The sequence below is a fragment of the Salvelinus namaycush genome, chromosome 11 (genome assembly GCF_016432855.1).
Source record: "Salvelinus namaycush isolate Seneca chromosome 11, SaNama_1.0, whole genome shotgun sequence".
NCBI classification, from domain to species: Eukaryota; Metazoa; Chordata; class Actinopteri; order Salmoniformes; family Salmonidae; genus Salvelinus; species Salvelinus namaycush.
The window spans coordinates 37,992,569-38,012,906 of record NC_052317.1 but is presented as its reverse complement, the minus strand read 5'-3'; the positions used below and the strand labels follow the sequence as shown (position 1 = coordinate 38,012,906).

Below are 20,338 nucleotides of genomic sequence, written 5' to 3'. Positions count from 1 at the left end.
TTGACACAAGGACATACGGTACGTGAGTCTTTCACAAGACACCATCACTGGTCAACAGATTCCATAAACTGGAATGACACTCACTAATGGTTGCACAAAAAGAGCTGTGAGCAAACCACACCCCAAAATATTCTAATTAGCCACCATTTTAATTACGATTAAAAGAAGAAAGAACCCTTTTCTGAACTCCAAAGAACCATTGAAGAGCTCAAAGGGTTATTTTAGTCAGTATGGATCCACATAGAACCATCACCCTTCCCAAAGAACCACTGGACCTGGTGTGTGTGGGGTTCATGTAGTCTGACTGTGTATGTGGGGTTCATGTAGTCTGACTGTGTATGTGGGGTTCAGGTAGTCTGACTGTGTGTGTGGGGTTCAGGTAGTCTGACTGTGTGTGTGGGGTTCAGGTAGTCTGACTGTGTGTATGTGGGGTTCAGGTAGTCTGTCTGTGTGTATGTGGGGTTAATGTAGTCTGACTGTGTATGTGGGGTTCAGGTAGTCTGACTGTGTGTGTGGGGTTCAGGTAGTCTGACTGTGTATGTGGGGTCCAGGTAGTCTGACTGTGTATGTGGGGTCCAGGTAGTCTGACTGTGTGTGTGGAGTCCAGGTAATCTGACTGTGTATGTGGGGTCCAGGTAGTCTGACTGTGTATGTGGGGTTCATGTAGTCTGACTGTGTATGTGGGGTTCAGGTAGTCTGACTGTGTGTGTGGGGTTCAGGTAGTCTGACTGTGTATGTGGGGTCCAGGTAGTCTGACTGTGTATGTGGGGTTTAGGTAGTCTGACTGTGTGTGTGGAGTCCAGGTAATCTGACTGTGTATGTGGGGTCCAGGTAGTCTGACTGTGTATGTGGGGTTCAGGTAGTCTGACTGTGTGTGTGGGGTTCAGGTAGTCTGACTGTGTATGTGGGGTCCAGGTAGTCTGACTGTGTATGTGGGGTTTAGGTAGTCTGACTGTGTGTGTGGAGTCCAGGTAATCTGACTGTGTATGTGGGGTCCAGGTAATCTGACTGTGTGTTCGGTCCAGTGGTGAGGTCTGGCTAGCTGGAGCCTGTTCAGTACTGGTCAGTAGGCTACATGCAATAAGCTAATCTCTTGAGCGGTTTTACTCCAGACAGAATACATAGACACCCAGATCCCCTCACCTTGACAGACAACAGCTTATGGTGACACCAGGGAAAGTTATACTCTACAGAACACAACATCATCCCAGCTTTTCTTAAACTCTTCAAATCAAAAAAACTCTATTTGCACTGAGCAGGTCAACATTGTGGAATTATTCTCTTAAAAACTTGATTTAGCTACTCTCTCACTCTACATTTGAGGCAGTTGTGGGCCTCTATTCTAACAACCTGCTGCCCTTCCCCTTCCCCTGTAGTGCTCCGTTGTAGTTCTGTAGCTCATCAGTTGGTCCAGGATGTCGTTCATGATGAAGGCCATGCTGGGGAGTAAGTTGAAGGATATGACGGGAGGAGGAGGAGGAGAGGTTGAGGTGCCAGCAGGCGATGTGAAGGAGACCCCTGAGTCTAAAGGAATGTCCAGAGAGGAGTTTGAGGAGTACCAGCGACAGCTTATTGAGGAGAAGTGAGTAACCAATCAATCAATTGATCAACTGATCAAGTTCTATTTGCATAGTGTTTTGAACAAATTCATAATAAATTCATTACCCCTTAACCCAAGCTAAAACCCCCAAAGGTCAAAGTGTACTAATTAATTACCCCTTAACCCTAGCTAAAACCCCCAAAGGTCAAAGTGTACTAATTAATTACCCCTTAACCCTAGCTAAAACCCCCAAAGAGCAAAGTGTACTAATTAATTACCCCTTAACCCTAGCTAAAAACCCCAAAGGTCAAAGTGTACCAATTCATTACCCCTTAACCCTAGCTAAAACCCCCAAAGGTCAAAGTGTACCAATTCATTACCCCTTAACCCTAGCTAAAACCCCCAAAGGTCAAAGTGTACCAATTAATTACCCCTTAACCCTAGCTAAAACCCCCAAAGGTCAAAGTGTACCAATTAATTACCCCTTAACCCTAGCTAAAACCCCCAAAGAGCAAAGTGTACCAATGTGTCTTTATATCTGAACCTAAATCCAGATTTAGGCTAATATGAGGGATGGCTAATTTGCTCACAATAGCAGATTAGCAGATGAGGCAAGTCAGTGGAACTAGTCAAAAAATATGTATGTTTCAAGACATATGTTTTTACATGCTATATTATCATACCGGAACGCGGGGTTTGGAAGTGGCTGATTATATGTAATCAGTTACATTTCATTAGATTGTTTAAAAAAACAATAACTGTAATCAGTTATGTTACCACCCAAACTTTGAAAAACTAGATAATTACTTCTTGGATTACTTTTAAATTCACAAAGGATGTTTTGCGAGAAAAAAAATACATCATGACACGTTTCTGTTTTCTCAATGACATTTAATTCAGAATTTAAAAAAGGCACATGTTTAAGTTTGTTCCACCTGAGCAAGTCTGACCACAAGTCTGAAACCCCTCATTTTTTGTCCTCTTCTAATGGCTCTTAAGGGCAAAGTAATTAAAAGTTAACGGGAAAGTAATCAGATTATGTTACTGAGTTTGGGTAATCCAAAAGTTACGTTAATGATTATAATTTTGTACAGGTAACTAGAAACTGTAACGGATTACATTTAGGAAGTAACTGTGGACAAGAAGAGAGCAGCTGAGGAACTGTGATTTCACGTAATGAAAACAGAAGATTTATTTCATGCGTGACATGTGACATGAACTTGTGACAAGAACAAGTGACATGAACAAGTGACATGAACTTGAACTCGCTACTTCCAGTAACCTGTCAGAACTTTAATAAAAAAAGTTACTAGCTGGCCTAAATGAATAACGCAAAAGGTGCTAGCTGGCCTAAATGAATAACACAAAAGGTGCTTGCTGTCCTAAATGAATAATGCAAAAGGTGCTAGCTGGCCTAAATGAATAACGCAAAAGGTGCTAGCTGGCCTAAATGAATAACGCAAAAGGTGCTAGCTGGCCTAAATGAATAACGCAAAAGGTGCTAGCTGGCCTAAATGAATAACGCAAAAGGTGCTAGCTGGCCTAAATGAATAAGGCAAAAGGTGCTAGCTGGCCTAAATGAATAACGCAAAAGGTACTAGCTGGCCTAAATGAATAACGCAAAAGGTGCTAGCTGGCCTAAATGAATAAGGCAAAAGGTACTAGCTGGCCTAAATGAATAACGCAAAAGGTACTAGCTGGCCTAAATGAATAAAGCAAAAGGTGCTAGCTGGCCTAAATGAATAACGCAAAAGGTGCTAGCTGGCCTAAATGAATAACGCAAAAGGTGCTAGCTGGCCTAAATGATTAAAGCAAAAGGTGCTAGCTGGCCTAAATGAATAAAGCAAAAGGTGCTAGCTGGCCTAAATGAATAAGGCAAAAGGTGCTAGCTGGCCTAAATGAATATTGCAAAAGGTGCTAGCTGGCCTAAATGAATATTGCAAAAGGTGCTAGCTGGCCTAAATGAATAAGGCAAAAGGTACTAGCTGGCCTAAATGAATAAGGCAAAAGGTGCTAGCTGGCCTAAATGAATAACGCAAAAGGTGCTAGCTGGCCTAAATGAATAACGCAAAAGGTGCTAGCTGGCCTAAATGAATAAGGCAAAAGGTGCTAGCTGGCCTAAATGAATATTGCAAAAGGTGCTAGCTGGCCTAAATGAATATTGCAAAAGGTACTAGCTGGCCTAAATGAATAAGGCAAAAGGTACTAGCTGGCCTAAATGAATAAGGCAAAAGGTGCTAGCTGGCCTAAATGAATATTGCAAAAGGTACTAGCTGGCCTAAATGAATAAGGCAAAAGGTACTAGCTGGCCTAAATGAATAACGCAAAAGGTGCTAGCTGGCCTAAATGAATAATGCAAAAGGTGCTTTACCAGCAAAACATTTTGATGCTACAGACAGTAACATCTACTACAACTCTCAGAGACCTATCTAGCTTCATAACATGACTGTAGATTGTGTCAATGTTACTGTCACAACCATCTTCCAGTGGTCTGTCTAGAGCAGCAGAGGTAGTGGCCTTACAGTCTGACAACTAACACAGTACCACATTATGTCTGATAACTAACACAGTACCACATTATGTGTCTGATAACTAACACAGTACCACATTATGTGTCTGATAACTAACACAGTACCACATTATGTCTGACAACTAACACAGTACCACATTATGTCTGATAACTAACACAGTACCACATTATGTCTGATAACTAACACAGTACCACATTATGTCTGATAACTAACACAGTACCACATTATGTCTGATAACTAACACAGTACCACATTATGTCTGACAACTAACACAGTACCACATTATGTCTGATAACTAACACAGTACCACATTATGTCTGATAACTAACACAGTACCACATTATGTCTGATAACTAACACAGTACCACATTATGTCTGATAACTAACACAGTACCACATTATGTCTGATAACTAACACAGTACCACATTATGTCTGATAACTAACACAGTACCACATTATGTCTGATAACTAACACAGTACCACATTATGTGTCTGATAACTAACACAGTACCACATTATGTGTCTGATAACTAACACAGTACCACATTATGTCTGATAACTAACACAGTACCACATTATGTCTGACAACTAACACAGTACCACATTATGTCTGATAACTAACACAGTACCACATTATGTCTGATAACTAACACAGTACCACATTATGTCTGATAACTAACACAGTACCACATTATGTCTGATAACTAACACAGTACCACATTATGTCTGACAACTAACACAGTACCACATTATGTCTGATAACTAACACAGTACCACATTATGTCTGATAACTAACACAGTACCACATTATGTCTGATAACTAACACAGTACCACATTATGTCTGATAACTAACACAGTACCACATTATGTGTTTGACATCTGCTACAGAGAGTAGAGGTATATAAAGCCCTTCTGTGTATCATATAAACACTGGTTGAGTGGTTTAGTGATTAGCCTAATTTCAACACTAGCTTCCTGTCAAGCCACGAGTGTTTGCCTTTCACAGAGGGGCTGGTAGAGCAGAACGACAGGCACATGGTGTTACATGTTTATGAGCACATGTATCCACATGTTACTGCCCGCCAACACATACATGCCTGAGTGCACATACATACATGTGTGTGTTGGTGTGCATGAGAGCAATTATGTGTGAATAATATGTGTGCTTGTGTGTGTGTGTGTGTGGGGGGGGGGGGGGTTGTTTGTGGGTGTGAGGCTCAGGTGATGTCAGTGAAAGGCAGGTATAAGAACTGTAGGCTGTAGGCTCCAGGCAGCATGGCTTATTGTAATGACTGGGGGTAGTAGCATTAGGCTCATGTAAGCCTGGCCAGGCAGGGGTCAGGGGGATTAGGGTCTGGGCCACTGTCTTCCGACAGGTGGCGTCACTACTACAACATGTCGATGCTAGTCCCTCCAATAACTCTGACGTAAGATAATGCAATTCTGGTGTAATAACTGACCAGCGCTGTGCTCCAGACAACCCTTCTTCTTCTTCTTCTTTATTTACTTCTTCTTCTTTTACTTCTTCTTCTTCTACTTCTTCTTCTTCTTTTACTTCTTTTACTTCTTCTTCTTTTACTTCCTCTTCTCTTCCTTTTCCTGCTCCACTGCTATTGCTCCAGAGTCAGCAACTGGTAACCACACATGCTCCAACCCGTAACAACACATCTGCCACGCTGACCCTCAACACGGGGGCCCCTCAGGGGTGTGTGTTTAGTCCCATCTTGTACTCCCTGTTCACCCATGACTGTGTGGCCATGCATGACTCAAATCAAATCAAACTTTATTTGCCACATGCGCTAAATACACTTTACCGTGAAATGTTTACTTACAAGCCCTTATTAACCAACAGTGCAGTTCAAGAAGAAGAAAATATTTACCAAGTAGGCAAAAATAAAAAGTAATATTAAAAAGTAACACAATAATAATAACAATAACGAGGCTATATACAGGGGGCACCAGTACCGAGTCAGTGTGCAGGGGAACAGGCTAGTTGAGGTCATCTGTACATGTAGGTGGGGGCGAAGTGACTATGCATAGGTAACAAACACACAGTGAGTAGCAGCAGTGTACAAAAGGGAAGGGGGTGGGGTGTCAATGTACATTTTCCGGTGGCGATTTTTATGAATTGATCAGCAGTCTAATAGAAGTAGAAGCTGTTGAGGAGCCTTTTGGTCCTAGACGTGGCACTCCGGTACCGCTTGCTGTGCGGTAGCAGAGAAAACAGTCCATACCTTGGGTGACTGGAGTCTCTGACAATTTTATGGGTTTTCCTCTGACACCGCCCATTATATAGGTCCTGGATGGCAAGTGATGTACTGGGCCGTTCGCACTACCCTCTGTAGGACCTTACGGTCAGATGCCGAGCAGTTGCCATACCAGGCGGTGATGCAACCGGTCAGGATGCTCTCGATGGTGCAGCTGTAGAACCTTTTGAGGATCTGGGAACCCATGCCAAATCTTTTCAGTCTCCTGAGGGGGAAAAGGTTTTGTCGTACCCTCTTCACAACTGTCTTGGTATGTTTGGACCATGATAGTTTGATGGTAATGTGGACACCAAGGAACTTGAAACTCTCGACCCGCTCCACTACAGCCCCGTCGATGTTAACGGGGGCCTGTTCGTCCCGTCTTTTCCTGTAGTCCACGATCAGCTCCTTTATCTTGCTCACATTGAGGGAGAGGTTGTTGTCCTGGCACCACACTGCCAGTTCTCTGACCTCCTCCCTATAGGTCGTCTCATCGTTGTCGGTGATTAGGCCTACCACTGTTGTGTCGTCAGCAATCTTAAAACAAAACAAAGGAGCTGATCTTGGACAACAAGACATGGAGGGGTGAGCGCACCCCCATCCACATCGACAGGGTTTTAGTGGAGCGGGTAGAGAGATTCAAGTTCCACGGTGTCCACATCACTGAGTACTAATATGGTCCACACTAGGACAGTCGTGAAGAAGGCCCCACAGTGCCTCTTCCCCCTCAGGAGGTTGAACAGATTTGCATGGCACCTCAGATCCTCAAAAAGTTGTAGATCTGCACCATTGAGAGCATCTTGACTGGCTGCATCACCGCTTGGTATGGCAACTGCACCGCCCTCGATCGCAAGGTGCCACAGAGGGTGGTGATGCTGGCCAAGTACATCACTGGGGCAGAGCTCCCTTCCATCCAGGACCTCTATACCAGGTGGTTTAATGTGGGTATCTCTTGTATGTGTTCCCACGTGGCAAGCGTTTGTACATTCCCTCTCCAAAAACAGTACACAGTTACAGTCACTCACCCTTCTAGATATCTTGAAAAAGTCTAAACAGGTATTGTGTCCTGTTACTGCTAGCCAACTTCTTTCGCCAATTAATTTCAGCCGCTGCTGCTTTGCAACTGTGGCAAAATTGGTTTGACATTGGATAGCCTATTTCTGTGGCTAGTTAGGGACCGTCAAGAAATTACACAATGTAAATGTGACAATATTTTAATTTTGCACATATTTTAGTTGTCTCATTAAATGCTTTCAATATTTGTATATGCATTTCTACAATTTGTAGTTGGTTTGAGTTATTTAGGTCAGTGAAATTTGGAGCGATTGACATTTTAAAACATTGTGTAATTTACTGCTGGTCCCTAACTAGCCCCATAGGGATATCGAATGTCAAACCAAATTGACTATGGGCATTACGATCGGGTCCATGCAGCTGTGCTCCGAAATTATTAATTGGGTGCTCCCAGCTGTGGACATGTGGACAGGATATAAATAAACCCAACCCAAGGAAAACTGTTACGGTACCCTTCATTATGTGACATAATTATTTTTTATATCAACTCCCAAATCTCAGTTTTGGACGAGACTGACTATATGACCAAAATTATCCTATTTACATTTTGTAGTCAATTTTGACACTAGAGTAAATGTTTCAGACTCATATCGATGCCACATACGCTATTTTCAAAACGAGAAGTTACTTTTTAAGGGAAGTCGCTTGTTAAAGACGTCCTCCAGTGATTTTTGAACTTGTTGAAAGTGATACCCCAGGTATAAATACAGTACACACACTGAAGAAAATATGTTGAACAAAATAGTCTCAGTAAGGTACAGTATTTATAAGTCATATTATTAAAAATCAAGACAAAATTAAAGACTGTCACTTTAAGGATGGATTTGGGTCACAGAGGTCACAGAGGCAGAGTTCTATGTCTCACGTCACCACTGGCTTGGTATGAAGAAACATCTACTTCCATACTTAACAACATGGTTATAATAGCGCTTATAAGTCTATCTATCTTTTCCCTAAAGGAAACCCAAGGACCTGTATACAGTCTGACCTTAGTCCCCCTCTAATCAAAGACGTGAGGGACAATTTACTTTGTCCTTATATGAAGAAAAAAAAACATCACCAAGAGATGCTAAATAATCAAATAGTATAGCGTAATATATTGAGGCAAATACTGTAATCTTGCTTAGTCATGTTCTTGCTGTCATTATAATCCCTTCCTCCCTGGCCGCCATTGGAACTCCATGAACCTATTGTTCCCAACCCTATCTCTAGCCAGGACCATCTCTATCTCCACCTACCTGACCATATCCTATATATGATATATCTAGGGCCCAAGGTTTCTCCTGGTCAGGTAAGGTTGTCAGTAAACATTTCTTAGCCCTTTGGTTTTTATATGTACTTTTTGATGTGAATTTGATTCCGTATCTATAGAATTAACACACTTGAGGGAGTTAAATCGAAGTGACTTTCTTTCCCCTTGCAGGATGGAGCGGGACAAGGAGTTTGCCACAAAGAAGGCGGAGAGGGCCAACCTGAGATCCTGCCTGAGGGACAAGTACCGCCTACCTGAGGTAAGAGCTGACTTAATGTCGGCCCAGGGTAGGTGACTAACTGATTACATGTTACATGTTAGTGATGGCAGTTTAACAGATTAAAGCTGTTTTCAGTCTCTCGGTCCCAGCTTTGATGCACCTATACTGACCTCACCTTCTGGATGGTAGCGGGGTGAACAGGCAGTGGCTCAGGTGGTTGTTGTCTTTGATGATATTTTTGGCCTTCCTGTGACATCCGGTGCTGTAGGTGTCCTGGAGGGCAGGTAGTTTGCCTCCGGTGATGCGTTGTGCAGACCGCACCACCCTCTGGAGAGCCTTGCGGTTGAGGGCGAGGCAGTTGCCGTATCAGGCGGGGATACAGCCCGACAGGTGCTCTCAACTGTGCATCTATAGGAGTTTGTCAGGGTTTTAGGTGACAAGCCTTCTTCACCACACTGTCTGTGTGGGTGGACCATTTCAGTTTGTCTGTGATGTGTACGCTGAGGAACTAAAGACTTTCCACCTTCTCCACTACTATCCCGTCGATGTGGTTATGGGTGTGCTCCCTCTGCTGTTTCCTGAAGTCCACGATCATCTCCTTTGTTTTGTTGACGTTGAGTGAGAGTTTGTTTTCCTGACACCACACTCCGAGTGCCCTCACCTCCTCCCTGTAGGCTGTCTCGTCGTTGTCGTCGTTGTTGGTAATCAAGCCCACTACTGTTGTGTCGTCTGCAAACTTGATGATTGAGTTGGAGGCGTGCATGGCCACCCAGTCATGGGTGAACAGGGAGTACAGGAGGGTGCTGAGCACGCACCCTTGTGCGAAGTGGAGATGTTGTTCCAATGCCTCTTAATAACCTGTTGTCTTTTATACTGATAACAAGTTCAAACAGGTGCCATTAATACAGATAACGAGTGGAGGACAGAGGAGCCTCTTAAAGAAGAAGTTACAGGTCTGTGAGAGCCAGAAATCTTGCTTGTTTGTAGGTGACCAAATACTTATTTTCCACCATAATTTGCAAATAAATTCATTAAAAATCCTACAATGTGATTTTCTGGATTTTTTTTCTCATTTTGTCTGTCATAGTTGAAGTGTACCTATGATGAAAATTACAGGCCTCTCTCATCTTTTTAAGTGGGAGAACTTGCACAATTGGTGGCTGACTAAATACTTTTTTGCCCCACTGTATATATATGGGTAAAAGTCTTATAAGGTTTTCAAAGTAGCAAAAAAATAAAACAGCAATTACAATTCCCTAAAAGGCTTTTTTATGTTCATTGGAGGGTCACCTATGCCCTTATATTAGCTATATTCAAGAATAAAGCCAATAAATCATTTTTTGTGTACCCTAGTAAAATGTCATTCAGTATAACACTGATTGATTTTAAAATTGTTTAAATATTATGCCCATTTTTCAAAATCACAAGGTTGTATATCCATGTTTAGACTGGCAGAAATATAACTCCTCAGAAAAAAATGACATTATTTTGAAAACCACATATTTGATGTGTCACGGTACAACTCAAAATTTGTTGTTTTTTTACACAAAATGTCCTGCCTTACACTGAAAAAAAATCAAAAATCTATTAAGATATTTTTAACTTCATCCTTTGAGATGTGTTTTTGTCTCTCTGAGTCAACAAAACAAAGTTATTGTATTTTAATATAAAATACTGGTGTTATACTGTATGACAGTATTTTGTTACCCTGAATAACACATATCACTACGGCCCACAAACATTGATTAAATGTGAATCCTTCAGCAATAACAATAATGATCCTATGAACTATTATTAGTAGCAGCAATAGTATTTTTCTTTTCGCTATTTTTGAAGTTCTAAAACTGTGTAAAGAAACAGGATAAGATGTTTTATTACAGTTACACTGTAACTGGTAAATTCTCTATTCAATGCAGGTACACAAATGCAATTTCAAGAAACGTACACAAAATAGCTACATAAAATGCCTATCAAACTACTTCAATTCAAACTTGTACTGTCTCGATTTTTCATAAAGTGCCCCAAATGTGAAGCAGCTATTAATATAATTCATAATCCATTTTTAATCCATAATTGTGAGTATGTGTGTGTGTGTGTGTGTGGGTGTGTGTGTGTGTCATATTATATTAACTAATATAATTAATCAGTTATATCTTAACTGTAGTGCAATAAAACGTTAACTACAGTGTAATAGTGTAACTTAATGTTAAGCGTTATCCACCCAGCTTTATATCCTATTATATCCTATTCTGTTGCTGACAGTAGCATGAAACCATGAAAACAATATCTTGCTTTTCTTCTGGCTAGTCTTTCCTCCCTAGCAACTGGATCTGCGTTGATCTTTTGTCTGTGCCGTGCAGCCACTCCTTATTAGACAACGGCATCTACAGTATAAAGATAATGTGCCTTGAAATACCTTCAAATGCCATAAAATAGTTTAAAATGATCATATTCAGTATTCATACAACAAGTAAATATGAATTGCATGATTAAATGTTGTAAACTAGTGAAAACATGGGATAACAAAGCTACTGTCATTCAGCATAACGGGTGACATTGTGGTATAACATTAAACTTTTGTTGTGCTGAAGGACAAAAGCGTGATACTGAAGGATGGATTTCATACATAAACATATTTAACTGGCAGTTCCTTGGCCACCTATAGAAAGTAATGACCTTGACCGATAAAAACTATCCTTACTTTTCATATTTAATATATGTTTTTATAAAATAATAGCATTAAAAGTGTGTTGTACTGAAGGACATGCGTTTTTGTTACAAAGGTTACTAGAGGGTGAAAAGGGAGATTTACTCACCTCATCACATTGGGTCTTCTTTGGGTCTTCTTTGTGATGTCACACACTGTCACATGATTACCATCACAAGAACCCATTGGGGAGCCAAGCCCAGCCAATCAGAATTAGTTTTTCCCCACAAAAGGGCTTTATTACAGACAGAAATACTCCTCAGTTTCATCAGCTGTCTGGGTGGCTGGTCTTAGACGATCCCGCAGGTGAAGAAGCTGGATGTGGAAGTCCTGGGCTGGCGTGGTTACACGTGGTCTGTGGTTGTGAGGCCGTTTGGACGTATTTCCAAATTCTCTAAAATGACTTTGGTGTCGGCTTATGGTAGAGAAACGATCATTCAATTATCTGGCAATAGCTCTGGTGGGAAATCCTGCAGTCAGCATGCTATTTGCATGCTCACTCAAAACTTGAGACAGCTGTGGTATTGTGTTGTGTGACAAAACTGCACATTAAAAGTGGCCTTTTATTGACCCCAGCACAAGGTGCACCTGTGTAATGATCATGCTGTTTAATCAGCTTCTTGATTTGCAACATCTGTCAGGTGGATGGATTACCTTGGCAAATGAGAAATGCTCACTAACAGAGTTGTATGGAACATTTCATCTCATGAAACATGGGACCAACACTTTACATGTTGTGTTTATATTTTTGTTCAGTGTATATATTTCTGACTATGTGTCTGTTTCTCAGAGTGGCCAGGACGAAGCCATGGTGAAGATGGCGGGAGACGACCTGGATCTCCCTGAGGACCTAGCCAAGATGGTGGACGAGGATGAGGAGGAGGAGGCGGTGAACGACTCACTACTAGGACAGCTACATCAACTACAGAACATGGACATGGACCAGCTGAAGACCAAAGCCCAGACCACCATGACAGAGATACAACAGGTGGCTGAGGAGAAGTGTGTCGTCATGTGAAGAGGGATCATCAGACTTCTTCTACCCATTGATCTTTCTTCAGCAATTAAGCAGTCCATCGTGTGAACTTCCACGTCAAGTGGGATTTACCCAACAAGCACCAAGCCTACGTCTTTGTTATAATTATACAATATTGTATGTTAATCTTCACAGAACCACCTAAACTTTCTGTTATTCTGTTGCCTCAGAAAATATGAATTGCTGAGGCGCTGTGAAATCATACTGTATATTGTTGCTAATGATGATCACCTCCTCTCTGTTCAACTTCCACACAGAAACAGAATTAATAGAATAGACAAAGCCCCTCAGTCAACAGGTATTTGACTGGTACACTCAATATGGCCGCCGGTCCACCCATCACAAAATGTTGACTTCAATGGGAATATCTGTTCTAGTAATTATATTTTTATGCATCCACATCCGAACCTGTTGAAACAGAGTCCAGACTGAGTATTTTAACTTTCACAATAATAATTCGATATTAAACTGATTATGGCAGTAGGCCCGAGAATGGAAAAATACATGTAAACACTCTGCTTACTCTGCTTATGTTAATTGGCGTGAGGTCAAAATCAAAGGAAGCATACATCGTTTACAACACCTGGTTTTCTGAGCATTCTTTCAAATTGTTAGGACACGTAAACAGCTTAATCGGCATTCCAGTAGCATTGCAGCTGTGTATTTGATCTGCTCATGCACCGGTAGCCTGAGTTAAGTGAGTTTCTGAAAGTCTGCATCTCAGAAGTAGTTTACACATGCAAACTTTATATGTACAAACTCAGAATCAAATAGGCTTCGAAAAAATTACATGGTCACTGGGGTAGAACGTTGATTTTGAATCACGATTTTCTGCATTAATAAAAGTCTCACGAGTAAACAAGATTATTAGGGATATCGTTTATCCTCTACGGGATTGGTGTCCGGGACGGGACGGTTGAGCTAACGTAGGCTAATAAGATTAGCATGAGGTTGTAAGTAACAAAAAAATCCCAGGACATATCTGATATGGGCAGAAAGCTTAAATTCTTGTTAATCTAACTGCACTGTCCAATTAACAGTAGCTATTACAGTGAAATAATAAAATACTATTGTTTGAGGAGAGTGCACAATTATGAACTTGAAAAAATATTAATAAACGAATTAAGCACATTTGGGCAGTCTTGATACAACATTTTGAACAGAAATGTAATGGTTCATTGGATCAGTCTAAACATGTGCATGTACACTGCTGCCATCTAGTGGACAAAATCTAAATTGCGCCTGGGCTGGAATAATACAATATGGCCTTTCTCTTGCATTTCAAAGATGATGGTACAAAATAAAAAAATTAAAAAACGCATGCTTTTTTCTTTGTGTTATCTTTTACCAGATCTAATGTGTTATATTCTCCTACAATAATTTTACATTCCCACAAACTTCAAAGTGTTTCCTTTCAAATGGTATCAAGAATATGCATATCCTTGCTTCAGGTACTGAGCTACAGGCAGTTAGATTTGGGTATGTCATTTTAGGCGAAAATTGGGGAAAAAAGGGTCCGATCCTTCCTTGCAAAGCATGTAAACATTTTAAACAAACTGTTATATTAATCTCACTATCTACAATAATTGTATTATTGCGTGCATGTAACCGTCCCTTCACATGTAAGTCTACTGTAAGTCGCTCTGGATAAGAGCGTCTGCTAAATGACTAAAATGTAAAATGTAAAAATGTAGACAGATACAATTTTCCCTCCACTGTGAAAATTGACATTGAATCAACATCGTAATCATAAGAGGCCCTTTCAATGCAACGAACCAAATCTAACTTTAAGACTGAGTTGGTGATTTTGTAGTAGGCGGAGCCCACTGAGCAGCTCATCAGAGTAGGAAGCAGGTTTTTGCATCACCTGCCAGCAGTTTTTCCATCACCTGCTGTCAAAGAGTAGCCTAGATTCCTATTTGAGATCACAGAGCCAATTATAGCCACATTTGCACATTTGTTCAAATCAAATCAAATCGTATTTGTCACATGCGCCAAATACAACAGTGGAATGCTTACTTACAAGCCCTTAACCAACAATGCAGTTTTAAGAAAAATAAGTGTTAAGTAAAAAATAGATAAGTAAAAAACTAAAAATGTAAGTAACAAATAATTAAAGAGCAGCAGTAAAATAACAGTAGCAAGGCTACATACAGGGGGTACCGGTACAGAGTCAATGTGCGGTGGTAAATTCAGTTTCTAGTTCAGGGGTAGACAACCCTGTTTGTGGGATAACGCAGGTGCTGCATGATTTTGTTCCCACTAGGCACTACCCCTGACCAACTGAGCTAATTGATCAGTTCAGTGATTGGCTAAATTCAATACCCCTGGTCTTCCAGGTAGTTAATCCATTAGGCAGAGGGTAGCATAATTTGTCTGATTCTCTTGTGGTGGTTAATTTCTCTACTATAAAATAAGAAGAGACAAACTTATCACACAAGTCAGAGTTATACTTAAACTACATCTTTAATAAAAAGAGCTTTGCAATAGCAATGACATTTTCTAATGATCTGTTGAGAGTGGCAAAACAAAAGTACAAAGGTCTTTTATAACCAAGATACACCCCTTTCAACCTACATGACGAACAACAGATACATAGAATGGGTCACAAGGTGAGACTTTATAAATGAGAAAGGAGTATCCCGTAGCCAGATAGCATTCGCTATAAATTATCGTTCAGTTTGGTCCCTAAGACGAGGTTCCTATCTCGTTCCTGTTACTCCTAGCACAAAAACACCAACTCGACCAATGGCATAAATCAATTGTCAACTCCAGACACTACCACACACATCCCCCAAGGCCAAAGGAGGGAGTGACTGGCGCACAGACATTGTGGAAACCAGTAATTGGTTCCCCATTAATCACACCATCCCTTCACATGGTTTAACAGATACATTCACATACGAAGACAATGTTCCCTCCTGTCCTCTTCCCTTTCTGATATTCTGCATAGCACCAGGGACATGTGAAAGACAAGCCTGACCTCTCCCCTCTCTGGGCCCCAGGTGACTGAGCCCCAGCTGAGGGAAGAAGTGCAACTGCCAACATCAGAGTTTGAAGGGATACATCCTAATAACAAGTATATCACATAAGCATATTATGCAGATAAGACATCTTAATTATCTATGTTACCCAACTAATTCTGATTCATCCACCACACTCTGTAATAATGGTATGGGGAAAATAATGTATTTTATTTTGTAAAGTGGTTTCTTGCATCAAACAACACAACAGCATTTCAGTCACCTTGTCTGAAGGACAAGTGGATAAGCAGGTTCGCCGGGTAGGTGAACTGTTGCCATTTTGAACCATTTCATGTGTCTTAAGGTACAAATTCTTCCTTCCCGCCGGCCCAGAGAGCAAATCAAGTGCACAATAGGCCTACTGCTGGCCAATCGGATGGCTCAGATGACAGTGTCTGCAGTAACGTACCAGGCATAAAAGAAAGCTACAGCAAAGTTGATACTGTGAGATTTCAAAATGTTTAACACCGTGAATAGAGAGAGAGACTGTCAACAAATACAGAAAAGATATGCTGTTTTTATGAGTGAGTTCATTTTTAAGTTACTCAGCACTATCAACATTTTGTATTCAACACTTTTAGAAGCCATAAAATGAGCGTTCTTCCTATTTCCACTCAGTGCTACAACAAGCACTGCAGCAGTAATGAATGAGTAGGAAAGTGTATCTATAGGCGTTGTTATGTTAGCGGCTGGCTTGGGTCTTTTTTAATATCGACGAATGTTTCACTTTCTCTGTTCATAGGAGTAACAACATGATTAGAGTTCTGCCATCAGCTGGAAGACGGTGTCACTTCTTGGTCAGTGTCAGTGGAGGAAAAGGAGAGCGGAGGGATTTTTAGAGGCGGACCCTCAGTCTGCTGCTCTCTCCCTCCACTGAGACTGACCATCAGATGCAGGCACCATCAGCCCAGTAAAATAAATATAAAAAGCAAATGATTTAAATGTATGCTCACTCAGCTGTGCTTCACAAGTAATACAACAACTGATCTATTGCCGGTGGGATCATATAGCCTACCTCAAATTTTGAAATGTAATTTTAAAAAAATAGCCCAAACAACAATGCATTGGCAGGGCAATTCAATCAATGCCAATATGCGGTGATAATGTTTTGGGCCTATAGCTTACTTCACAAACCTCATTGCGACAGTACTATTTTTAATTGGTTAATGTCACATAGGCTTACGTTTTTTAAGTCATGTTAAAAAACAATCTGAGAGGTAGATCTCGGCTTGCATTTTGACTCAAAGGGATCTTGACTCAGAAAAGGTTGGTGACCACTGTTCTAGAGTTTTCCCTGTTAACACTATCAACGTTTCCCTTTACTGTGGCAATTTTGATCGAAGCAAAGCAATATTAGCCACTTTCAATGCAACCTACCGAAACAAAACGAACAACACAAGAGATTTTGTTGTAGGCAGAAAGCATCGGAGTAGGATTCTATTGCAGTGACACACACTACTCAGCCCGTACTCTACACAGACTGGTGCAGCATAAACAATCAGAGATGCAGTAGGCCTACATGCAAATAGAGCATTGTCATGGATCTGTGCCATTCACTTTGAACTGGACTGTGTTTACAGCATGAGCGGTCATGAGAAGATGCACTTGTTTTGAGATCAAAGCGAGAGCTAAATGTAGCCATGTGTGCGAATTTTGTTCATATCCTTTGCTAGTTAGTGAGTTATTAGTCCAGTTCTAGATCATTAGCAGTCAGCAATAGGGGATTGGTTGCTTCCTACAAGAGCACAAAACGTACACAGTGGTTTCTTGCATCAAACAACACAACAACATTTTCAGTCACCTCCTTGTCTGAAGGACAAGTGGATAAACAGATTAATGACAAGCCCTGCATGTTTAAACAAAAAAAAGTTGCTTGAACAGCCGCTAAGATTATATTTGGTTGTGATCTTTGCAAAATAACTATTTTGGATGCAGCAGTTATTCACTAGAATGCTAACCCTCATTGACATTGGCTGTAGCAAAAGCTAGCCAAAGAGCCATTTTACTAGTTGAAGTGTATTTTAACTATAATGCGGTTGATTTGCGATGATGACACAAACCTTATATTAAGCAAGACATTCATACAAGCCTTAAAATCCAATTATAATCCAAAAGCACTCATAAGCAACATGTAAATGGAGGCTTCTTTTGCTGGCGATCTGTAAGAACTCCCCCGTGTCCTGCCATCAACTTGCGTGCATCGCCCTCGTGCGGCAATGTTAGCGAACACAGAAAGGGGTCTATACAGACAGACACACGTGTCACTTCGACACACGTGACCACGGTAACCTCCCGCTCTTAAAGGAGCGGCTGAATATTTAGTCTCATCTGATATGTTGGTTAAAAGACTCAGTTCACCATAAACAATATTAATAATAATAAGCAATATACCACATTACTTCTTACTAATATATTTCTTGTTTAAGAAACATTACAAAGCATCCTTTAAAAAAAATGTAATGTGGGAAAAAATATATATTTGGGCTGGTAAAAAATATGAGTGGCTCGTTGATTTTTTAATCTACCTGCCACAGTGGCTGGTGGACCAAAACATTTATTTTAGGCTGTGATAACAATTAATAAAATGTTGTAAAGTAGTTTCTTGCATCATATAACACAATACAATGAGCAATTTTCACCTATTCGGCCCATTGTCTTACAGATCTTTTTTTCTTTTTTTATTAAGTAATTTGAGCTTTCGGACAAGGTAAACATCAGTCCTAAAATAGTTAATGTCAAGCCATGCATAATGTTTTAAAACGTCTCATGGAATATAGGCCTACATTGAACACTACATATTGGCTACTGTAGGGGATATCATAGAAGTCCACAGCTATATCCATGTGGAGCTTTAACGGGCATTTTCTCCATTGGTTTTGTTGATAGGCCACTCTGATAGTCCTACATTATGCTCAAATAGCCACAATAGCCTATTGGCCACTGTCTAAAAACTGTAACTTAAAGCGAATACAGCCTCAGTGTTCACAGTTAATAATTTGAATCGCCCAAGTCTAAAAAAACGACCCTTCCAAATATGGTAGTACCCATGCAAATGTTATGGTGCTTCCTTCATGAGAAGTGTGTTGTGGGAATTACTGATATGTCATCGATCATGCCCAGGCGTTCTGCCGCCAAAGGCAAGAATCCTTAATAATTAAGTACGATAAAATATGAAAGCTAGAGGGATGAATGAGAGGCATATTAATGAGATAATGTCATTAGGCCAGTTGAATTAAGTTATATTAACAAACATGCAATAATGTCTTTACGTATGTTGACATTGGGTCAGCACGCTTCCCAACCTGGAGCCAGGTTCAATCTAAACATGAAACCAGGTTTCTGAGTTAAATGGAAAATAGGACATTTGGATGAACTTGCTTTTTAAGTGGGCATAAACGTTTCTGCTGTCATATTGCTGGAGTGAAGTTGCAGGTTTGTATTTGCTCACTTAAAAAAAATGTAATACAGGTCAGTAAACTGTATTCATGTTGCCTATCTGAAGTTTTCTAAACCTTTTTCTGAGGAGATTCTAAACCTTCCCCTCCAATTTTCTATTGGTGGCAGCAGAAGGATCCAATACCACCGATTGCGCCACATCTCTCCTCTGTAACTTTAACTAGATGATCACATGACAAACCCTCCCTTTTCATCATCATCATAATCTCTCTGTTTCTCTCCTCCTTTGCCCCCTGTAAGCTGACACAGCTCCTTTAAGTGTTAACCGCTTTCTTCCTAATAGGATCTCAGAGGCTTAAACTGTCATCTGAAAACAGTAAGCAGCTTGATTGCTACGCAGCATCTTCTTAACCAATTTGTACTCAATTAGGGTAATGGAGAAACAAGTAAAGAAGGACAGCGTTAATATATTAACGTGATAAATGGATTATTACCCGACTTGACAAAGATAAATGTTAAAAGGTTACTTCATTCAATTATTTACGTAATCATTTAAATCTGCCAGGTGGGTTCTCATGGTGTTGTCACACATCACTCAACTAAGTATACTGTCACTTCACAGTACATTTGGTTTGCTTGCTGAAATCAAATTAATACACCTCATTGATCCCCAGCAGGGTTGGGGACAATTCCATTTAAATTCCTGTGAATTCAGAGAGAAAACCAAATCACAATTCCAAATGTTCCACATTGAAAAGCGTTGAAGAAAAGTGGATTTGGAATTTCAGTGTACTTCCTGAATTGACTGGAATTGAAATGGAATTGACTCCAACCCTGATCCCCACCAACCTGGTCTCAGGGCAATTCGTATGTAAAATTTACATTTTTCCCCCTCCATTTAGTATGCTACATTCCGTTATGTTAGGGTACATTATGAATGGAATAGTAGTCGTACATTTTCATTCGTATTAGAGGATGTATAGATCATACGTCTTACCCGGTCATACAATATCATACTAATTGGATAACATAACTTATTACACATCTTGGAGGACATATAGTATTTGATGTCTTTCTCTGAGACCTGGCTGCTTGTATATAATGACAAAGGTTAGGAGAATTTGCATAAAAGATTAGGAGAATTAGGTTAAGATTAGGAAAAGGGTTTAGGGGAAGGGTTAGCTAAAATGCTACAGTTGTCCTGACACGACTCAAACTTGCAACCTTTGGATTGCTAGACATTAAAGGTATACACCCACCCATTCTCCCCGACCCACCTCTCTACTTTCATTTCTGTCTAAAGTAACTAGA

General features: G+C 40.5%; 1 protein-coding gene across 1 annotated transcript; it reads left to right on the top strand.

Annotated features, from left to right (window-relative positions):
- Window positions 1–1,415: 1,415 nt before the first annotated feature.
- On the top strand, window positions 1,416–12,590 carry cplx4c (complexin 4c). The gene is made up of 3 exons (XM_039003552.1): window positions 1,416–1,582; window positions 8,817–8,904; window positions 12,363–12,590. Exons 1-3 carry the CDS (start codon window positions 1,416–1,418, stop codon window positions 12,588–12,590), a joined length of 483 nt encoding a protein of 160 aa, XP_038859480.1.
- The last annotated feature ends 7,748 nt before the right edge of the window (window positions 12,591–20,338 follow it).